Source organism: Cynara cardunculus, assembly GCF_001531365.2.
Source record: "Cynara cardunculus var. scolymus isolate 2C chromosome LG 2, CcrdV1, whole genome shotgun sequence".
In the NCBI taxonomy this organism is placed as follows: domain Eukaryota; kingdom Viridiplantae; phylum Streptophyta; class Magnoliopsida; order Asterales; family Asteraceae; genus Cynara; species Cynara cardunculus.
Window position 1 is genome coordinate 6,912,559 of NC_037529.1, and position 17,319 is coordinate 6,929,877.

Sequence of the window (17,319 nt, forward strand, 5' to 3'; positions counted from 1 at the left end):
GCTATTCCACTGTAAATAGACTGAGGGCATAATTTCAATATTTTCTGTTGTAGAATATCGGGACTCATGCATGCAACTACAATAGAAGCTACCTGATAATTGATATACAACCAAGGTATTCCACTTGGGGAAAATTCTTTTACTGTGAATAATTGGTCAAAGAAGATTAGATCAGGCCATCGCTAATAAGGCCCAGTTTTGTGTTGTTAACCTTAAATGGAGAAAATTCTTTGTGGATTTCTTCCACGTTTTGGCTTAAAAGGTTCATTGCTCTTGGAGCCTTTGTATGAGACAACAATCATGGGTTTGTTGCCAACACCGAGAACAACCTTAAACCGCCAGTGCTTCATGTTGCTCTGCATTGATAGATCAGGGAATCTCCTTCCGGTTAATCGTTTGGCATTTACAGAAATCAAACCTTTATTTTCATTCACAAGTTGATAAAGAAAACTAGATATTAAAAAAATTGAATGCAGGAGAAAAAGGGCAATACTGGAAACAATGTTCGTTGGATTGATAACGACCTGATTGTTAACAACATCTCCAATGAGACACTCCGTATCTATGAAACCAGCTGCCATCCTATTGCCGTGAACGTGATGATGTCAAACGATCATGTTGCCAAACACCAATGCAAGAATAAGTGGTTCCACGATCGATACCAATCGCCGGTTGTTCACGTTTCCCTAACATCTTTCCAATCACCCACCACAAACAGATTGAATTGAGAGATTTAATGTACAAGAGAAAATTGCTGAATGGAATGTTTATATATCTGTGTCTAGTTTGAATGTTATATTTTAGTTAAAATAGCCCATGGCCCAGTCCCATTTAACCACAACCGGACAACTGGTCCCGTCACATACCCTTCTAAACCGGTCCTGTCACAGGCCGGTCCAAACCGGTTGCAAGTTTTTTTAAATCAATTTTGAAAACTTATAAAAATAATTTTTGATGATTTTTTTAGTACGTAAAATATTATTTAAATACACTTTAAAATATGTAACTAGGTCAAAAAAATACACTTGAAAATAAGTTTAAATATAATTTCATTTTAAATCCAATTTCACATTTGATTTACATTTTTAAATAGAGTAAATTGTGTAAAAAGGTAACCTACTTTGTTTTAATTCTATTTTGAGTAACATACATTCAAAACATTCGTTTTAAAACTATGATTAAAAATATTAAACATTTAAATATATGAGTAACATGTTTAAAAATTAATAGGTTACCATCAACACTGATTTATAAAGGGTATTAAAGAAGATGAAAAACATCATCAACAAATAATATCAAATCCCAAAATTAAAACAAAACTAAAACCCCAAAACGAAAACGTTAAGGGGATGTTTACCAACACAAATTGGGTAAGGCTTACCGGGTAGGAGTCACACCCGCACTTATCTTACCGGGTAATATTTTCGATCACCAAAAATAGCATAGTATAAGGCTATAAGCATCTCTTACCTGGTAAGCACCAACCGGGTAGGAGTCACACCCTCACTTACCTTATTGTGTAATATTCTCATCCATCAAAAATAACATATTATATACGTCTCTTACCCGGTAAGCAGTAACCGGGTAAGAATCACCATTCTCACTTACTGGATATGATTTTCAGTTAGCAAAATGGCACGGTAAAAATGTTGGTAACGACCATCATCTCTTTACCCTGTAAAAGGCAACAAGTGTTTAGTCACCGATAAGAGACGGTAAGTGGCTAGCAAACAAGCAGTAAATCAACAATAGTTTTTATGGTTATCTCAGTAGTTTCTCAGAATTTTTTAATCAAGATAAAAAAGAAGACTTAAGTTGAATGAAAGGTGATGGTGGTTTGCGATGATTATTTCATCGGAGCATGACTCCATAATCGTACTGCTTGCTCAAGATCTCATCGAGGCCAAGATTCAAAACACTAATCCAAAAATTCATTTTCTCCTATTTCTACTAGTTTGCTCGAGATCTCATGCCCATAATCCAAAACTCCATGTTCTCCCATTTCTATTGATTTGCTCGAGATCTCACCAAGGCCAAGACCCTCCATCTTTTCAAAAAGGTTCGTCTCAATGATATCCATTTTTTGGAACTCCGATCTTGAATATGAAGAACGGGATCAAGTCGTAACTTTGATTAGCAACCTTCAATTTCTTCTTCGACTTGTAAAAATTTTGGTCAAAAACCTCAAATCATTTTCAATTTCGAACCCGATTTGAGATGCTTACAGGTTCATATATCGATATCAAACATTCAAAGACAAGAAAACCAAGGTTTTGATCCGAGATGTTGATCATGAAAAGATGTTTGGTTCGGATTGGAGCCATGATCTTTTATGATGATGAAAAAAATGTAGTTTTAATTTAAAATTAAAATGTTATACAAAAAATCCATATCATAAGCCATTTCAACAAATAAATTTGAGTTGGTTGCCATGTCATTTGTCATGTCGACATGGTAATCTATCTATACTATCTTATAAACCAAATTTATTAAAAATCTTAAAAATAATTTTTGATGCACAAAGTACTTTATGTTTATGCACAAAGTCTTAAAAGTCTTAAAAATAATTCATAATTTATTATGTACTATTAATTTATGTATTCAGTCTTAAAATCTCTTAATCTACAATTAAAATGACATATAGTACAAGTTACCGATGCACATTATTAACTTTTCTTTTCATGTTCCCAAGATACTTTTGACACATTTCACTCATGCCTTCACCCTCTCATACCTCTATGTCTTGTCCCAATCCCCCAAGATGAGATTTAAACTGATATTCACCATGAGTTATTAAAAGTTCTCCCATTCAATTGCTCTAGAACTCTCGGTCTCGTTTCTCAATCTCTTGATTTTTTGCTCTTGGTGTAAATGGAACACATTTGTAGAATCGTTTAAATATGTTGGATTTTAAATATATTGGATTTTAAATTGTCATACAATTTTTTCATTGATAGACTGTAATTTGAACCGTAACTCTTATTTATTCAAATTGTATTAATATGTAAAAACCAAGTGTAACTTATATCATCGTTAAATCTTCTTTAATAAAACCAGTAAAACTTCAAAATCGTTAAAATTCACGGCTCCCGCCGCATTACGCAGATACACAACCAGTTAATATTTAAATGGATTATCAAGGTACTTAAATTTTTAAGATTTCTAATCATAGGTACCAAAATAAATGTTTGGGAAGTATGTTACTCAAAATAGGAATCAAAACAAAGTAAGTTATCTTTTCACGCAATTTGCCTTTTTAAATAACTATAAGTCTATAATATGTGATCCGTAAATAATAAAATTTATTCTTCGATCTTCAAATCTTCCATCAATATAATCCTTAAACTTATGTTCCATAGAGGGTAACAAGGGCCTCAAGGTCAAGTTCAAATCATCATCGTCTACTGCTGAGTAGGTGCCAGTATCGATACTCGGGAGCGTTGTTAGGTTTTGAGAGTACTCGATTTCTTCCACTTCATCAAGCTCAATCTCCAGTGATGTCGTGTGTTGAGTTCTTTAATTTCTATCCAAATAATCCATCAAGCATACAACACTCCATGGACTCTAGGCTAAATCTTGTCTTCTGCATCGAAATGATCTTGCGACTAAGAAAAAAGAAGCGTACTACAAAGCTACGTTACTAGCTTGGATTGTTAGTATATCATGGACATAGCGACCAAATCGGATTGAAGTTGTTTTAGAAAAAAATAAACTAATACTTTCAGAAAATGAAACAAAATTAGTATGCATATACATATTATTAGTTCATCTAAGTCGGTATCAACTCTAGATTTTTAAATTGTAAAATTTTGAACCTTGTTAAATTAGTCATTAAATTCATCCGGTTTTGGTGTTGAGAATTAGAAGTAGCACTCGAGTTACCATGATTTAAATAGTTCTTTTTGCACACTTCTTCCACCATAATTTTGTTTTGTAATGATCAAATAAATGACTAAAATCACGATTAAACTTGCATATTTATTCTTTTGAATAATCATCATTATCTTTACTTAAACCAAAAGTCAACATATATTTGAAATTAAAACTTCTATCATTATCTTTACTTAAACCAAAAGTCAACATATATTTGAAATTAAAACTTCTATCATTATCTTTACTTAAACCAAAAGTCAACATATATTTGAAATTAAAACTTCTATTATGGAATATTTAAATATCCGTGGCAGATACAAAAAAAAATAGATCTCTAGAAAATATTTTCAACAAATTTCCTTTCATTACATGAACCACAACTCCCAATCATGATCGTCTTTATGTTGTGCCATCTTACTTGCCAAAATTAGTATTTGATTTTGAAGTAAATGGTTTGTTGGATAAAGAAGTTAATGCATTTTTAAAATCGCCTAAAATATCATATAATCTCTCAAGAATTCTCTGAATGACAAAAAATTACCATTTTAACCTTTTATATGATTTAGTCTTTAATGAAATATAACTGTTTAACAGATATCTAAATAGAATAATTTATTTACAAATATAACTACATATTTCATATTAATCGAAAAAGTCTAACTACATATTTCATATTAATCGAAAAAGTCTAACTACATATTTCATATTAATCGAAAAAGTCTCTCATTGTAATGCCCATTATAATCTTTAGCCAACATGACATAAATGGAAGTTCAAGGTGGATGAACATAATGTTAACGTACAGGTAAAAGTCCACAATTGTGTTTTAAGATAATGATTATGAGACTGGTCTTGGATTCAGTCTTTGATAACTATTGTTTATCATCCATAAATGATTCTTCTAAAAACGATTCTTTTAATAGCCATAAAATTTCAAAAGTTTGAATCTGGTAGATTCCTCTTGAGGTGATGGCAAACACAATCCGCGGTTTCAATCGGTCAAACAGATGCAAGCAGTGGTTTAAATCGATGCAAACAGATGGTTTCGAGCAGAAAATGCGACCAATAGATGGTTTCAGTTGGTGGTTTCGACCAAAAAATGAGATGGTTTCGGTCAATGGTTATGAATCGAACTGAAACAAATCGTAACAAATGGAAAATGAGATGAGCAGTTGGTTTCAAATGATGGTCTCAATCGATGGTTTCAACCAGAAAATGTGATAGGCTTCAATCGATGCAAACTTATGGTTTCAATCTGTGGTTGCAGTCGATGGTAATGAATCACACAAAAACAAATCGTTTGAACCGAGATGTAGGGAAGCAAGGTTTAAAACATATACATAGAAGGAAACGATAGAGAAGCAGATGTAAGGAAGCAAGGAGATCGATTTTAGGGAAACACCTGAAGCAAACAGCAACCGTGGAAGCAGATGGAGAGAACAGCGACCGTGGAAGCAGTGAGTTTATCACAGAAGAAGACAGTAGAGGCGACTGGGGGATTATTGAAGATGCAGGGGCAGCGACCAGAGACGGCTGCGATGTGAAGAAGAGCTGCTGGAAAAGAGGGCAAATTTGGAACAATAGGAGTCTGAACCATTTAGTGGGGTTAGGAGGCTTTTGTAATCATTAAAAGGTTTACTCTCAATATCATCATTCAGACCCAAACAAACAACCCCTAAGGCTAGAATTCGATCATACAACCAACAAAACATGCACCAATTAGAACAGCATAATCGTAGACACATGTAGCAACAAGAGAACCGACATAACATAAATTAACAACCAAAACATGACCACCACCTACACTAAAGACACTGTAACAAACAGCACATCCTCACCCACTTAATCCACCTCTTCAATCTTTGGCCCAGCGCCACCGCTTCCGCCAGCAGCAGGACCACCCTCATCCATCTCAGGGCCACCAGCACCACCCTGATACATCTTCGCAATTATTGGATTACAGACCCCTTCTAACTCCTTCATCTTGTCTTCAAACTCGTCAACCTCCGCCAGCTGATTACCATCCAACCACTGGATAGCCGCCTCCACCGCATCTTCTACTTTCTTCTTCTCATCCGCCGGCAGCTTTGAGCTTATCTTATCATCCTTTATGGTGTTCCTCATGTTATAAGCGTAGTTCTCCAACGCGTTCTTCGCCTCCACCTTCTTCTTGTGTTCTTCATCCTCAGCCTTGTATTTCTCCGCCTCCTGCACCATCTTCTCGATCTCCTCCTTTGACAGCCTCCCTTTGTCATTCGTAATTGTGATTTTGTTCTTTTGCCCTGTCGTCTTGTCCTCCGCAGACACATTCAAGATCCCGTTAGCATCGATATCGAAACAGACGGTGATCTGTGGAACTCCACGAGGAGCCGGTGGGATCCCAGAAAGCTCAAACTTGCCCAACAGATTGTTATCTYTRGTYCKTGATCTTTCACCCTCRTAMACCTGGATCAAAACCCCAGGTTGATTGTCGGAGTAAGTTGAAAACACCTGCTCTTTCTTCGTGGGAATGGTGGTGTTTCTTGGTATCAACACCGTCATAACACCGCCGGCAGTCTCCAGTCCCAGAGACAGAGGGGTCACATCCAACAGAAGCAGATCCTGGACTTTCTGATTGCCTTCGCCGCTCAAAATGGCAGCTTGAACCGCTGCACCATAGGCCACCGCTTCGTCAGGGTTGATGCTCTTACAGAGATCTTTCCCGTTAAAGAAATCTTGCAGTAGTTGTTGCACTTTGGGAATTCGGGTCGACCCACCAACAAGCACCACATCGTGAACATTGCTCTTGTCCATCTTCGCATCTCTCAAACACTTCTCAACTGGCTCCATACACTTTCTGAACAAATCCATGTTCAATTCTTCGAATCTTGCACGTGTTATCGTTGAGTAGAAATCAATTCCCTCATACAAAGAATCAATTTCGATCGTTGTTTGAGCTGTTGATGAAAGAGTCCTCTTTGCTCTTTCACAAGCAGTTCTCAACCTCCTTAAAGCTCTTGCATTCCCAGTAATATCCTTCTTGTTCTTTCTCTTAAACTCCTGAACGAAGTGGTTAACCATCCTATTGTCGAAATCTTCTCCACCCAAATGGGTATCTCCGGCAGTCGATTTCACCTCAAAAATACCCTCTTCAATGGTGAGCAGAGACACATCAAAAGTGCCCCCACCCAAGTCAAAAATCAAAACGTTCTTCTCTCCAACACTGGCAGCCTTCTTGTCTAACCCGTAAGCGATGGCGGCGGCAGTCGGCTCATTGATGATTCTCATCACATTAAGACCCGAGATGACACCGGCATCCTTGGTGGCTTGACGCTGCGAGTCGTTGAAGTAGGCAGGGACGGTGACCACAGCATTTTTAATGGTGGTTCCGAGGTAAGCTTCAGCGATTTCTTTCATCTTGATTAAAACCATGGAAGAAATCTCTTCAGCAGAGAATTGTTTATCTTCACCTTTGTACGAGACAACAATCATGGGTTTGTCTCCGGCACCGGGAACAACCTTAAATGGCCAGTGCTTCATGTCGCTCTGCACCGATGGATCAGAGAACCTCCTTCCAATTAATCGCTTGGCATCTGCAAACATCACATCGTTTTGATCGAATTAGACTCGAAAACCACATAAAATTTGACTTAAAAAGAGATCTCGAGCTTGCTGAATAGAACCCATCAAATTAAAACCGAAAAATCAGCCATAAAATCTATTTTTTTTTGGGACAAGACAATATACTACTTTCTCACAAGAAATCTCGACATATATTTCAAATTCTACGAACTAAAAGGCCCTGTTTCTCAACACTACAGAACATCGTATACAACCGTAAGAAGTACCACTAGAACCCAGAAATCAATTTCCCTATAAATATAAGCACCAATCATAAGTTCGCAAAGTCGAGAACTAAATATTAGAAAGAGGCATACCGAAAACAGTGTTGGTCGGATTCATGGCGACCTGATTCTTGGCAGCATCTCCGATGAGACGTTCAGTATCCGTAAATCCAACATAAGACGGCGTCGTCCTATTGCCCTGATCATTGGCAATGATCTCAACACGATCATGTTGCCAAACACCAACGCAGGAGTAAGTAGTTCCAAGATCGATACCAATCGCCGGTCCTTCACCTTTCCCTGACATTTTTTTCCGATGACCAGAAAAACAAAGATCAAATGAGCAGATTAGACGTATAGCAAAAGCAAGAATTTGTTTGTTGTTTTTGAGTAGGATGAAAATTACGAACGCGGGAGGGCGGTTATATAAGATGGAAAAAGGTTGAATTCCAGAATGTTCTTGCGTCTTGATATTTGGCAATTGTCAAAAAACTGCGGTTGGAACGTACTAGATTTCTCCTCTTTTTTCTTTTATTTTAAATATTTTTGAATCACCGTTTTTCGCTTCCTCTCACACCTGGACGCCTGGTTGCTTCGGGACGCTTCTACTCTTGTATTTCTTTAATTCTTTTTTCGTTTAAATATTTATTTATTTATTATTATTATTTTTTTTATTTTTTTTATGTGTTTGATTTGTAGGATTTGGAATTGATTTAAAATTTATTCCTTTATATTCATGTTTGCTTAAACTTTAAACTGCATTGCAAAATACAATGCAGTGTGGTTTATGCGATTTGTATCTATCATATTTTATGTCTACAATTCAATAATTATAAGTTTAAAAACACATTATAAAATTAATGATAGAGTGACTGTAATCTAAAAAAATAAAGAGTTTCAGTAAATCTAATTCTCAAATATATATTGCATAAATAAAAATAGTCTAAGAGGTAAAAAAAATAAACTTCAAACTAAATTGGGCGTATGAGTTGTGACGTGTCTAACTAATTTATTAATATTGTCAATTGCCATATTGGATCAAAATTAAAGTCCAAAATATTACATAAATAATAAATTATTCTATATATGTGCGTGTTATATGTAAAATTAGTAAAACGTATAAATTATGCGGTGCGGTGCGTTTGACAACTCAAAACCGCAAACCGCATAGTGCGATTTGGTACAAATGCAAATCGCAACCGCACCGCGAAAGTTCAAAACCGTGCTTTTGCAATGTGGGTGGTTTGGTTGAACACCCCTAAGATGAACAGTGGGATTCAAATTGGGTACCATGGCGACCCCTTATCCTCCTGGATACAAAGAAATCATCCCCATAATTATTATCATCAACAAAGACATTAGCATTGGGGTTATCATGATTTTCTAGGGGAAAAAAATCACTAACCTTAACCAAAATTCTACCTCAAATTTGATATCATTATTACATGGTTCTGGCAATCGAAGCAATAAAAAGATAAAAATTATGGCTTTTTTCAGTCAACTAGTTCTGAATTCGAAAGGAACTTCACCAAGATCCATACTTCCCGTTTCTTCTTCCCAAACACAAGACATACAAAAACAAACTCTAACCAAAACATGGAGAGCAAAGGAGCAGTGGTGGGGCGGGGGAAATAAGGAATGAGCAAAGAGGAGAGAGATGACAACATGGAGAAGGAGATCAGTAGGGAGGAAACTCGAGGAAGGAAACCAATGGGGCAAGGCGATTGGAGGTGACGTTCACCGGAGTTGGAGTAGAATGGAGGTTGAGGAGGCGAGGTCAAAGTTGTCTGGTTCTCAGAGCGAAGCTCTGCTGTTAGATTTTTTGGAATGAGACCTGAGGGCAGCAGTGAAGATGACGGAAGAGGGCAGCGGTGTAGACAACGGAGGAGGGGAGCAATGGCTAGAGAGAGCGTGTCATTTTTGTTCAAAGCCAGAGGGTAGGAAGGAGACAGTTAAAATTAGGATAAGAATCGATTTATGAAATCATACAGGATTTGGATTTCAAATATCAACCCTTTCCAAAGGATTTCCAAATACATCAATTACAAGATTTCAAAGTAATCATTAGATTTCAAATCCTGACAATCCTGCAAACTAAACACAAGATTGGAATGATTTGAAATCCAAATCCCTCAAATCTTATATCGAGATGTTAGTCACCAAAGTAGGTAAAATATAACTTCTCAAGACCAATGGATAAAATGTAGGGATTTGTGGGAAACTTTAAAACAATATTATCAAAGATAGCAACGGAAACATAAAATAAACCTACAACGATGTTCACAAAAACTCTCAACAAGGATCTTATGCATTAAAAAAACTAAAAAAATGCAAAATACAATCATAGTGGGTTTTAGAACTACAATCTTTGAAGCTTGAACGTTGATGTTGGGTAGAGAAGAAAAATGGATTTTCCTTCAAAGTTGATCCACAACAAGCAACCTCCTTTTTGAATGCTAATTCCTTGCAATCCAAACTAGTGTGTTTTATCTGTATCTTAGAAATAAAAACCAAGTATGTATCTCCTCACTTTTTCTCTCAATAACTCTTTCTCAAAAGTCTCAAACACTTAGAATTTTAGAGAGAAAGCTTAGAAAACGTTAGCATAGTATGAGAATATGTATTACTTTTTTTTTTATTGAATCACCACACATGCATATATATGATATATTCAAAAGGAAGAAAAGAAGAAAGAGTGGGAGACCATATCTTCTAACATACTTCTTACATTCCACACCTTGTCCTTTTTTGTTTAATATTTTAAATGTCATTTGTGGTATACTTGGAAGCAACTAATATACTTATAAATCAACTAATAATCAACCTAAAACCAACCGTAGTTTTATTAGTTAGTTGTTAGTTATTTCATATAAATTTTACATCAAAAATATAAAACTTATATAATTAATGTCACACATAAAATTAAATATACATTTAAAACAATGGAAATAATAATATGTATCAAGTACATATTAGACTTAAACACTAGTCAAAATATATAACATATTTTATTATTATCAGAATAATGACATATATTTTATTATTATCAGACTTAAACTCACTGGGGTAAATTGGTCATTTTAACCAATTCTGTCATGTCTTGTCTTGTCATATCAAACCATGTTTGCTCTTTTTATCTTTTCATCAAATTCCGGACGGCTAACTTTTAATATTCCATTAAAACGGTAAACCTGGTTCAAATCAGGGAAAGCCATGTCTACCTTTTTCTTCTCCACGTTGCTAATATTTTTCTCTATAATTTTGGTTTGATAGTTTGACCGACTTTTTTTTATATAGTCTAGGTTTTTCTCACCTTAATAATATAGAAAGTGGTTAATTTAGTGAATTCTTAGGGATAGCGTTATGTAGAAAGTCAAAAGAAAATTAAATGTCCGATCAATTAGAAAACATGCTCATTTCATATATGAAAATCCGCTTTAACAAAAACCTTTCTATACACATAGATTGATCACACAGACAACTTTATCCGTACAAAATTTAATGGGAAATTAACAGCCACTAAGGGCTTCTTTGTTCGTAGCTTAAAGACTCATAACTTATTCGGTAAGTTATACATGATTGCTTGGTAGGGGCTTAAGGATATAGATATAATTTTCAGTATTCTAGAGGAAAATATATGCAGAAAACTAAGTTTTTTCCAAATATGTTATTCCCAATTAACAAACACGCTCCAACATCTATGAAAAAAAAACCCTCCAACAAAAACTTTGTAAATCTATTCCGACATTAATACACACAAACAACTTTATCCATACACGATTTAATGAAAAACAATCAAACATCACCAATACGAAAAAGTTTTAAAGTTATATGACTTGAAAAAGTTTAGTACTTATTGACATACATACAATACGAAAACCTCAGACATGAATTCAGTTCGAGTTCTTTTTTATAAACTCGAATTCAAATTATTATTTATTTTTCAATCCATACTGGAATTCCATAAACGCTAAACTTAATTGAACTTTCGCAACCCTAATTTGAATACGAATAAATAATGAAGTTCTTCCTTACCAACAATGTTATATCATGCGATTTTTATTAACTTACTGATAGGTTAGATGTATTTTTTTTGGTCAAAATTGGGGTTTGATAGGGTTTTAAATAATTGTGAAATTTGATATTTTTGTGTTAACTAACATACGAGATTCAGATAAAACAATATTTTCATGTAGGCAAGACTTGCAATAATCTATACTATCTTATAAAGCAAATTTAGCAAAAGTCTTAAAATACTAAATGACCAAGATACCCTTTATACACTTTTTCACCCCCTCCCCTCCTCACATGCACTCACCCCCTCACATACACTCACCCTCTCACAACCCATTTTTTTTAAATTATAATTTTAAATTTACACTTTATACCCCTATAATTAGTTAATTAATTTACTTTACGTCATTTACTTTTAAATGTTTCATTTTAAATCTTTATCAAATTAATATACATAATCATATATCAGTTAAAACATGCTTAAAAAATACATTTTTATTTTAACAAGTTACACCATTATAATCGTCTATTTAATGCCTTCGAAATGAGTCCAATATTAAATAGTTTTTGAAATTATATATATTATTATATATTATATGTATTGTGAAAAAATATTTTTAATATTTACGATTTATAATTTTATAGTTATTTATTTATATATATAGTATATATTTTGGGGTTAAGCTGTCCAAATTGCACTATATAATATGTTCTGAATTAATATGTTCTTGGGTTTTTTTTAAAATATATATACATGTATTAATTCAACCTTAATTTGAGTTTCTGGACAAGAAAGAGGGTAAACAGTTGAAATTTCATTCTAAAACTCATATTTTTTGGTCTTTTCATGGCTTATGATCTGTTAAATTTGTAGTTTTCTTTATTGGTTTTGAGTGTTTATCTTAAAACTCAAGTTCCTTGGTTTTTTGCTCTTGGTGTAAATCGAACACATTTGTGGAGTCGTTTAAATATATTGGATTTTAAACTGTCATACAATTTTTTTCATCGATATTCTGTAATTTGAACCATAACTCTTATTTATTCAAATTGTATTAATATGTAAAGACCAAGTGTAACATATATCATCGTTAAATCTTATCTTATCAAACCAGTGAAACTTCAAAATCTTTGAAATTCATGGCTCCCGCCGTATTGCGCGGGTACACAACTAGTCATATCTTAAGTCTTGCCTGTTAGACTACATTGCCCCTACAAGTTTTGAAACTGCTATAATAAGCGACAAGATAGTTGGATCCTTTAAAAGAAGTGTATTTAAATATGATGTACTACTTTGTAACTCAAAACATAAATATAAAAGACATGAAACTAATATCGTATTAATTATTGATCTTGTACACCGTATATTGATCTCAAATACCGTATACTGATACGAGACCTACAAGGGTAATTTAGTCTTTTTCACTTGACATATAGAAAATACTTTTAACTTGACAACTCATCAAAGAACAAGTTTTCCTCTTGGGATATATATGCTTCTTCTCTTGTATCTTAAAGTAACCATAACCAAACTAATGTCGATGGCCGTTCGAAACCACCACTCCACCTCGAGATTTTATCGGTGCCAGTTTTGTTCGGTTTCTCAACCAAATCCGAACCAGATTGCTTCTTGGAATCCTTGTATACACAATAAAGAACCATTAGAGTGATCCGGAATAAAAATCCAGCAACATTTGGCACCCATCAATGAAAACCGGCACATTAGATCACGAACCGAAAAACAGATACTTTCGCGAAGAAAAAAGGCTGTCACGAATGTCCTCTAGCAACTTACTGCTATGAAGTAGTCGTTTACGAATAAGCCGTAGAAGAACCACCAAGGTGGCATATAGAGTGAGTGAGAAAGAAGCATGAATGGCATATACTCAACGCTTATCGTTCAAATCACTTTCCTCTGCATAAAAAAACGGTGTTTTGAGTTAGCCACAAAACAGGTCTTTTGCAACGTTTGAATTCCAATGAGTATTTTATATTATTACCATGATGCATAGAGGAGCGACAAACACAACGAGGTTGATAACGGCACAAGTCCACCCTACAAGTTCAACTCGTTTCGGCCCTTTCACCAAGAAAAGCGACAACACCAACACTAAAAGAATGAACGTTTTTTATTATTTAAAAATTATCCAACCATTTTGATGGTACATGATATAACATATAAAGATGGATCACATCCAAAAAATTGCATGCATGAGACTATATATGGTACTGAAGAATTTTTAACATCACCATACACCACTGTCTACGTCAAGCAAAAAAGTCAAAGTACAGACGGTCGATGGCGCCTCCAGAGGAGCTTAATGTACAAGCAGTAGAAGCAATAGTACAACTAGCATTGCTTGTAGTATCCTCACGTTCTTGCAAATTCCCAGTTGGGTGCAGTGGAAAAAGATCCAAAGTTTCTTGATCACTGGAACTTCTCCCATTAATGATATCCTCTTCTTGATCTTTTACCATCGTGTTATGTCCTCCGGCGAGCGTGACAACACTTTCAGGCTGGTGGGTCAACAGAAATCCGCCATCATCCGGCGACCTTGGCTTAGTGGATCGTGGAGATCTTCTCCTTCCGGTGCTAGGTGACACGACTTGTGGACACTGACCATAGAACCCTAAACTGTTTTGTGGCATGTAGCATGGTTCGTATATAACTGAACAAAAACAAATGCCAAATAAATCATATGGTTATTCATACACATATTATACACATATTGCAAGCGAATTGTACAAACCGTTTGGCGACGGAGGTAGAGAGAGGAAAGGCGGAGGACAGCGGAGCTGATGGTGGTGATATTGCCGGAACAATAAGAGATGATCTTGTTTCTGCTTCTGCCTTTGCCTAGCTTTATGATTTTGAAACCAATAGAACACATTCTTGCCTTCGATGTGTCCATAAGTTTGAAGTCTACTGGTAATCTCCTGAATTTGTTCAGCCGTCGGTGTTCTTAATCCTTGTCCATATAAATTCTCCAGCATGGCTATCTGTTCCTTCGTCGGATTCCACCTACCCGACACCGGTGACCCAGCTGCTCCGTCTCCAACAACCGCAGTTGGGGCCTCCGATGTACCGCTGGTACTGCCGCCGTCCATGATCATAGGAGAGAGTCAGAAAGAGTAGATAGATAGGGATGGTCAGTTTGTTTTTTTGCGTGGCCAAACGACTCCTACTATTCCTTTATAGGGGGAGTTTGCATCGAATGATCATTTAATTACATTTTACCCCCTTACACTTCAACTACTTTTCACTCCTCAGTCCCTTGTATTTCTTTGAACCCAAGTACCCAATAATATTTTCTTATACCTTTTTAAGTTGAGACATTAAAAATTCTTTCCTTCAATTTTTAAGGTTCAAACCATAACAACACCAACCGTTGAGGGGTTTCTTTGGCACATTGCTAGAAACCATCAATTAGGGGGGTGAAAGTGGAATATGGTGAAAGTAAAGGGGGGGGGGTAGAAGTGTTGAAATTAGGGTACAAGGATGGCGTCTCGGGAATGAAAGCAAAGGAAGTAGGGGTATTTAGGGAATAAAAAAAGAAGCGCATGGGGAAATGAAGAGGATGCGATGTGAGTAGTGTTTGGAGGTGGGATTAAGGAATCGGCACTCTCCATTTGTCATTTGTTGTTTCCATCACATATTCAACCCTTCAAACTTGCTCTCTAAGGGAATGAAGATTTTGTTTTTTCTGTTCTTTTAGAGTATTATTTAAAATAGAGAAATCATGAAAAAAATAAATTAAGCTGGTGTTTGGTATATAAAATGTTTTTGGATGTAATGTAATTTGTTAAAAAAATTTGATTTTGAAAGAATTGGAATGAAATGTTGTCAGCTTTGATTATTTATTTGGTTGACGTATATTGGAATAGAATCTGTTTGAGAAGTTGAAATTTATCTGTTTGGTTCACATGATGTAGTTTTATAATTGAAATGAGACATTGGTAAATGACGAAAATGTTTTTTTTTTTAATTTTTTTTAAACTAAAAGTGCTTTAATAAAATAATTATTTAATATGTAAAACGATATAAAGTACAGAACCCAAATATAACTATAACCCAAACGACATTAACTTAATCGACGGTGGTCAACGGTGGTTCAAATCGGTGGTGGTCTGCAGTGGTTGGGATGGCGGTGGTCCAAATCAATGGTGGTCCGCGGTGGTTCAAATGGAGGTGGTTAGCGGGTGATTCAGATCAACGGTGACCGATGGTAATTTAGATTGGTAGTAGTTGGCGGTGATTCAGATCAATGGTGGTCCGCGGTGGTTCAGATGGGGATGGTCAACAGTGGTTTAGATTGGTGGTGGTTAATGGTGGTTCAGATAGCGGTGATTGGTGGTGGTTCAGATCAACACTGGATCAGATCGGTGGCAGTTTAAATCGGCAATTGTGGTTCAAATCGGTGGTAGTCGTAGATGGTGATCGACAGTGGTTTAGATGACAATGGTCGACGGTGGTTCAGAAGAAGGTGGTCGACGATGGTCATATTGGGTTTTATGAGATTAGGGTATATTGGATTAGAGACATATTTGATATTATGAAAATAGAAAATTTCATTCAATCAAAATACCATGTAGTTGCTAAGAAATATTTTGTAAAATTTTGAAGATTGAAAAATAATGAACCAAACGAGGGGATGGTATTTAGTGAATGAAATTCAACATTCCAATATCAGACTTCTTTAGAATCTGCAAAACAAACGCTCCCTAAATTTATAGAATTCTTTAAATCTTGATATGAGAAGAGAAAAATTATTATTTGATTCAATTCCACCAATAAAATTGAATTAATTATTATTTTATATAATATTTTCTTTTAAATTGATGATAAAAACACATATTTTTTGTACATAATTAGCATTTAATGGAGGGCTGATGTTGATTTATGAAATGCATTGGATGTTGGGTTGAGATATTATCATGGAAAAGGAAAGAAGCGGTTAACTTAGAATTTAGTGATGTTATGCTTTGGAGATTATAAATTCCATTAAATGAATTATGATTTTTGCCCCATGCTTTGTCTCATTCTAATTACTTTCTGCACAATTTCCAATTTCCAATTTAATGAGATTTAATTATATATTTTGAATTTATTGGTTTATTTATATGTCGATTACTATAAAACTTCATCAGCTCAAACCTCGTGTACGTTATCAATTCACATCTAATGGATAGGGATGGTAAAAACTAAAACCGATGGTGAAAACCGAAAATCGAAACTTTCGGGTCGAGTTCAAGGACATCTTATTAGGGACGGGGGGAAGATCGGGGACGAATTCGGAGACGGGGGCGTGGATCACCGGCCCATCCCAACCCGGCCCGGCCCGGCCCGATATGTATATATATATAATATACTAGAAGGGTACTCGCGCAATGCAGCGAGATACATTGTGATTTTAATATTTCATTTTATTCTTTATCTCAGTCGATGTTATAATATGACTTTATATGATTTTGAGATTGCGATGGTGTTTTTATTTTTAAATAAAATATATGTTTGAAGATTTCATAAAAATTTGACAAAAGTATATCGATATTAGTATCAAATTAACTATTTGAAATTCCTCATTTTTTGTGTAATTTTTTAATTCAAATT

General features: G+C 35.1%; 2 protein-coding genes and 1 pseudogene across 2 annotated transcripts; all 3 read right to left on the reverse strand.

The window, feature by feature from the left end:
• Positions 1-212: 212 nt before the first annotated feature.
• LOC112505660 lies at positions 213-693 on the reverse strand (annotated as a pseudogene).
• Positions 694-5,498: 4,805 nt separating this feature from the next.
• Positions 5,499-8,117, reverse strand: LOC112506897 (heat shock cognate 70 kDa protein 2-like). The gene is made up of 2 exons (XM_025111221.1): positions 7,791-8,117; positions 5,499-7,445 (listed from the first exon to the last, which is right to left on the reverse strand). Exons 1-2 carry the CDS (start codon positions 8,002-8,004, stop codon positions 5,716-5,718), a joined length of 1,944 nt encoding a protein of 647 aa, XP_024966989.1. The 5' UTR covers positions 8,005-8,117; the 3' UTR covers positions 5,499-5,715.
• Positions 8,118-13,976: 5,859 nt separating this feature from the next.
• On the reverse strand, positions 13,977-14,816 carry LOC112505662 (WUSCHEL-related homeobox 5-like). Its single transcript, XM_025109557.1, has 2 exons — positions 14,459-14,816; positions 13,977-14,377 (listed from the first exon to the last, which is right to left on the reverse strand). The coding sequence occupies exons 1-2, from the start codon at positions 14,814-14,816 to the stop codon at positions 13,977-13,979; spliced, it is 759 nt and encodes a 252-aa protein (XP_024965325.1).
• Positions 14,817-17,319: the final 2,503 nt, after the last annotated feature.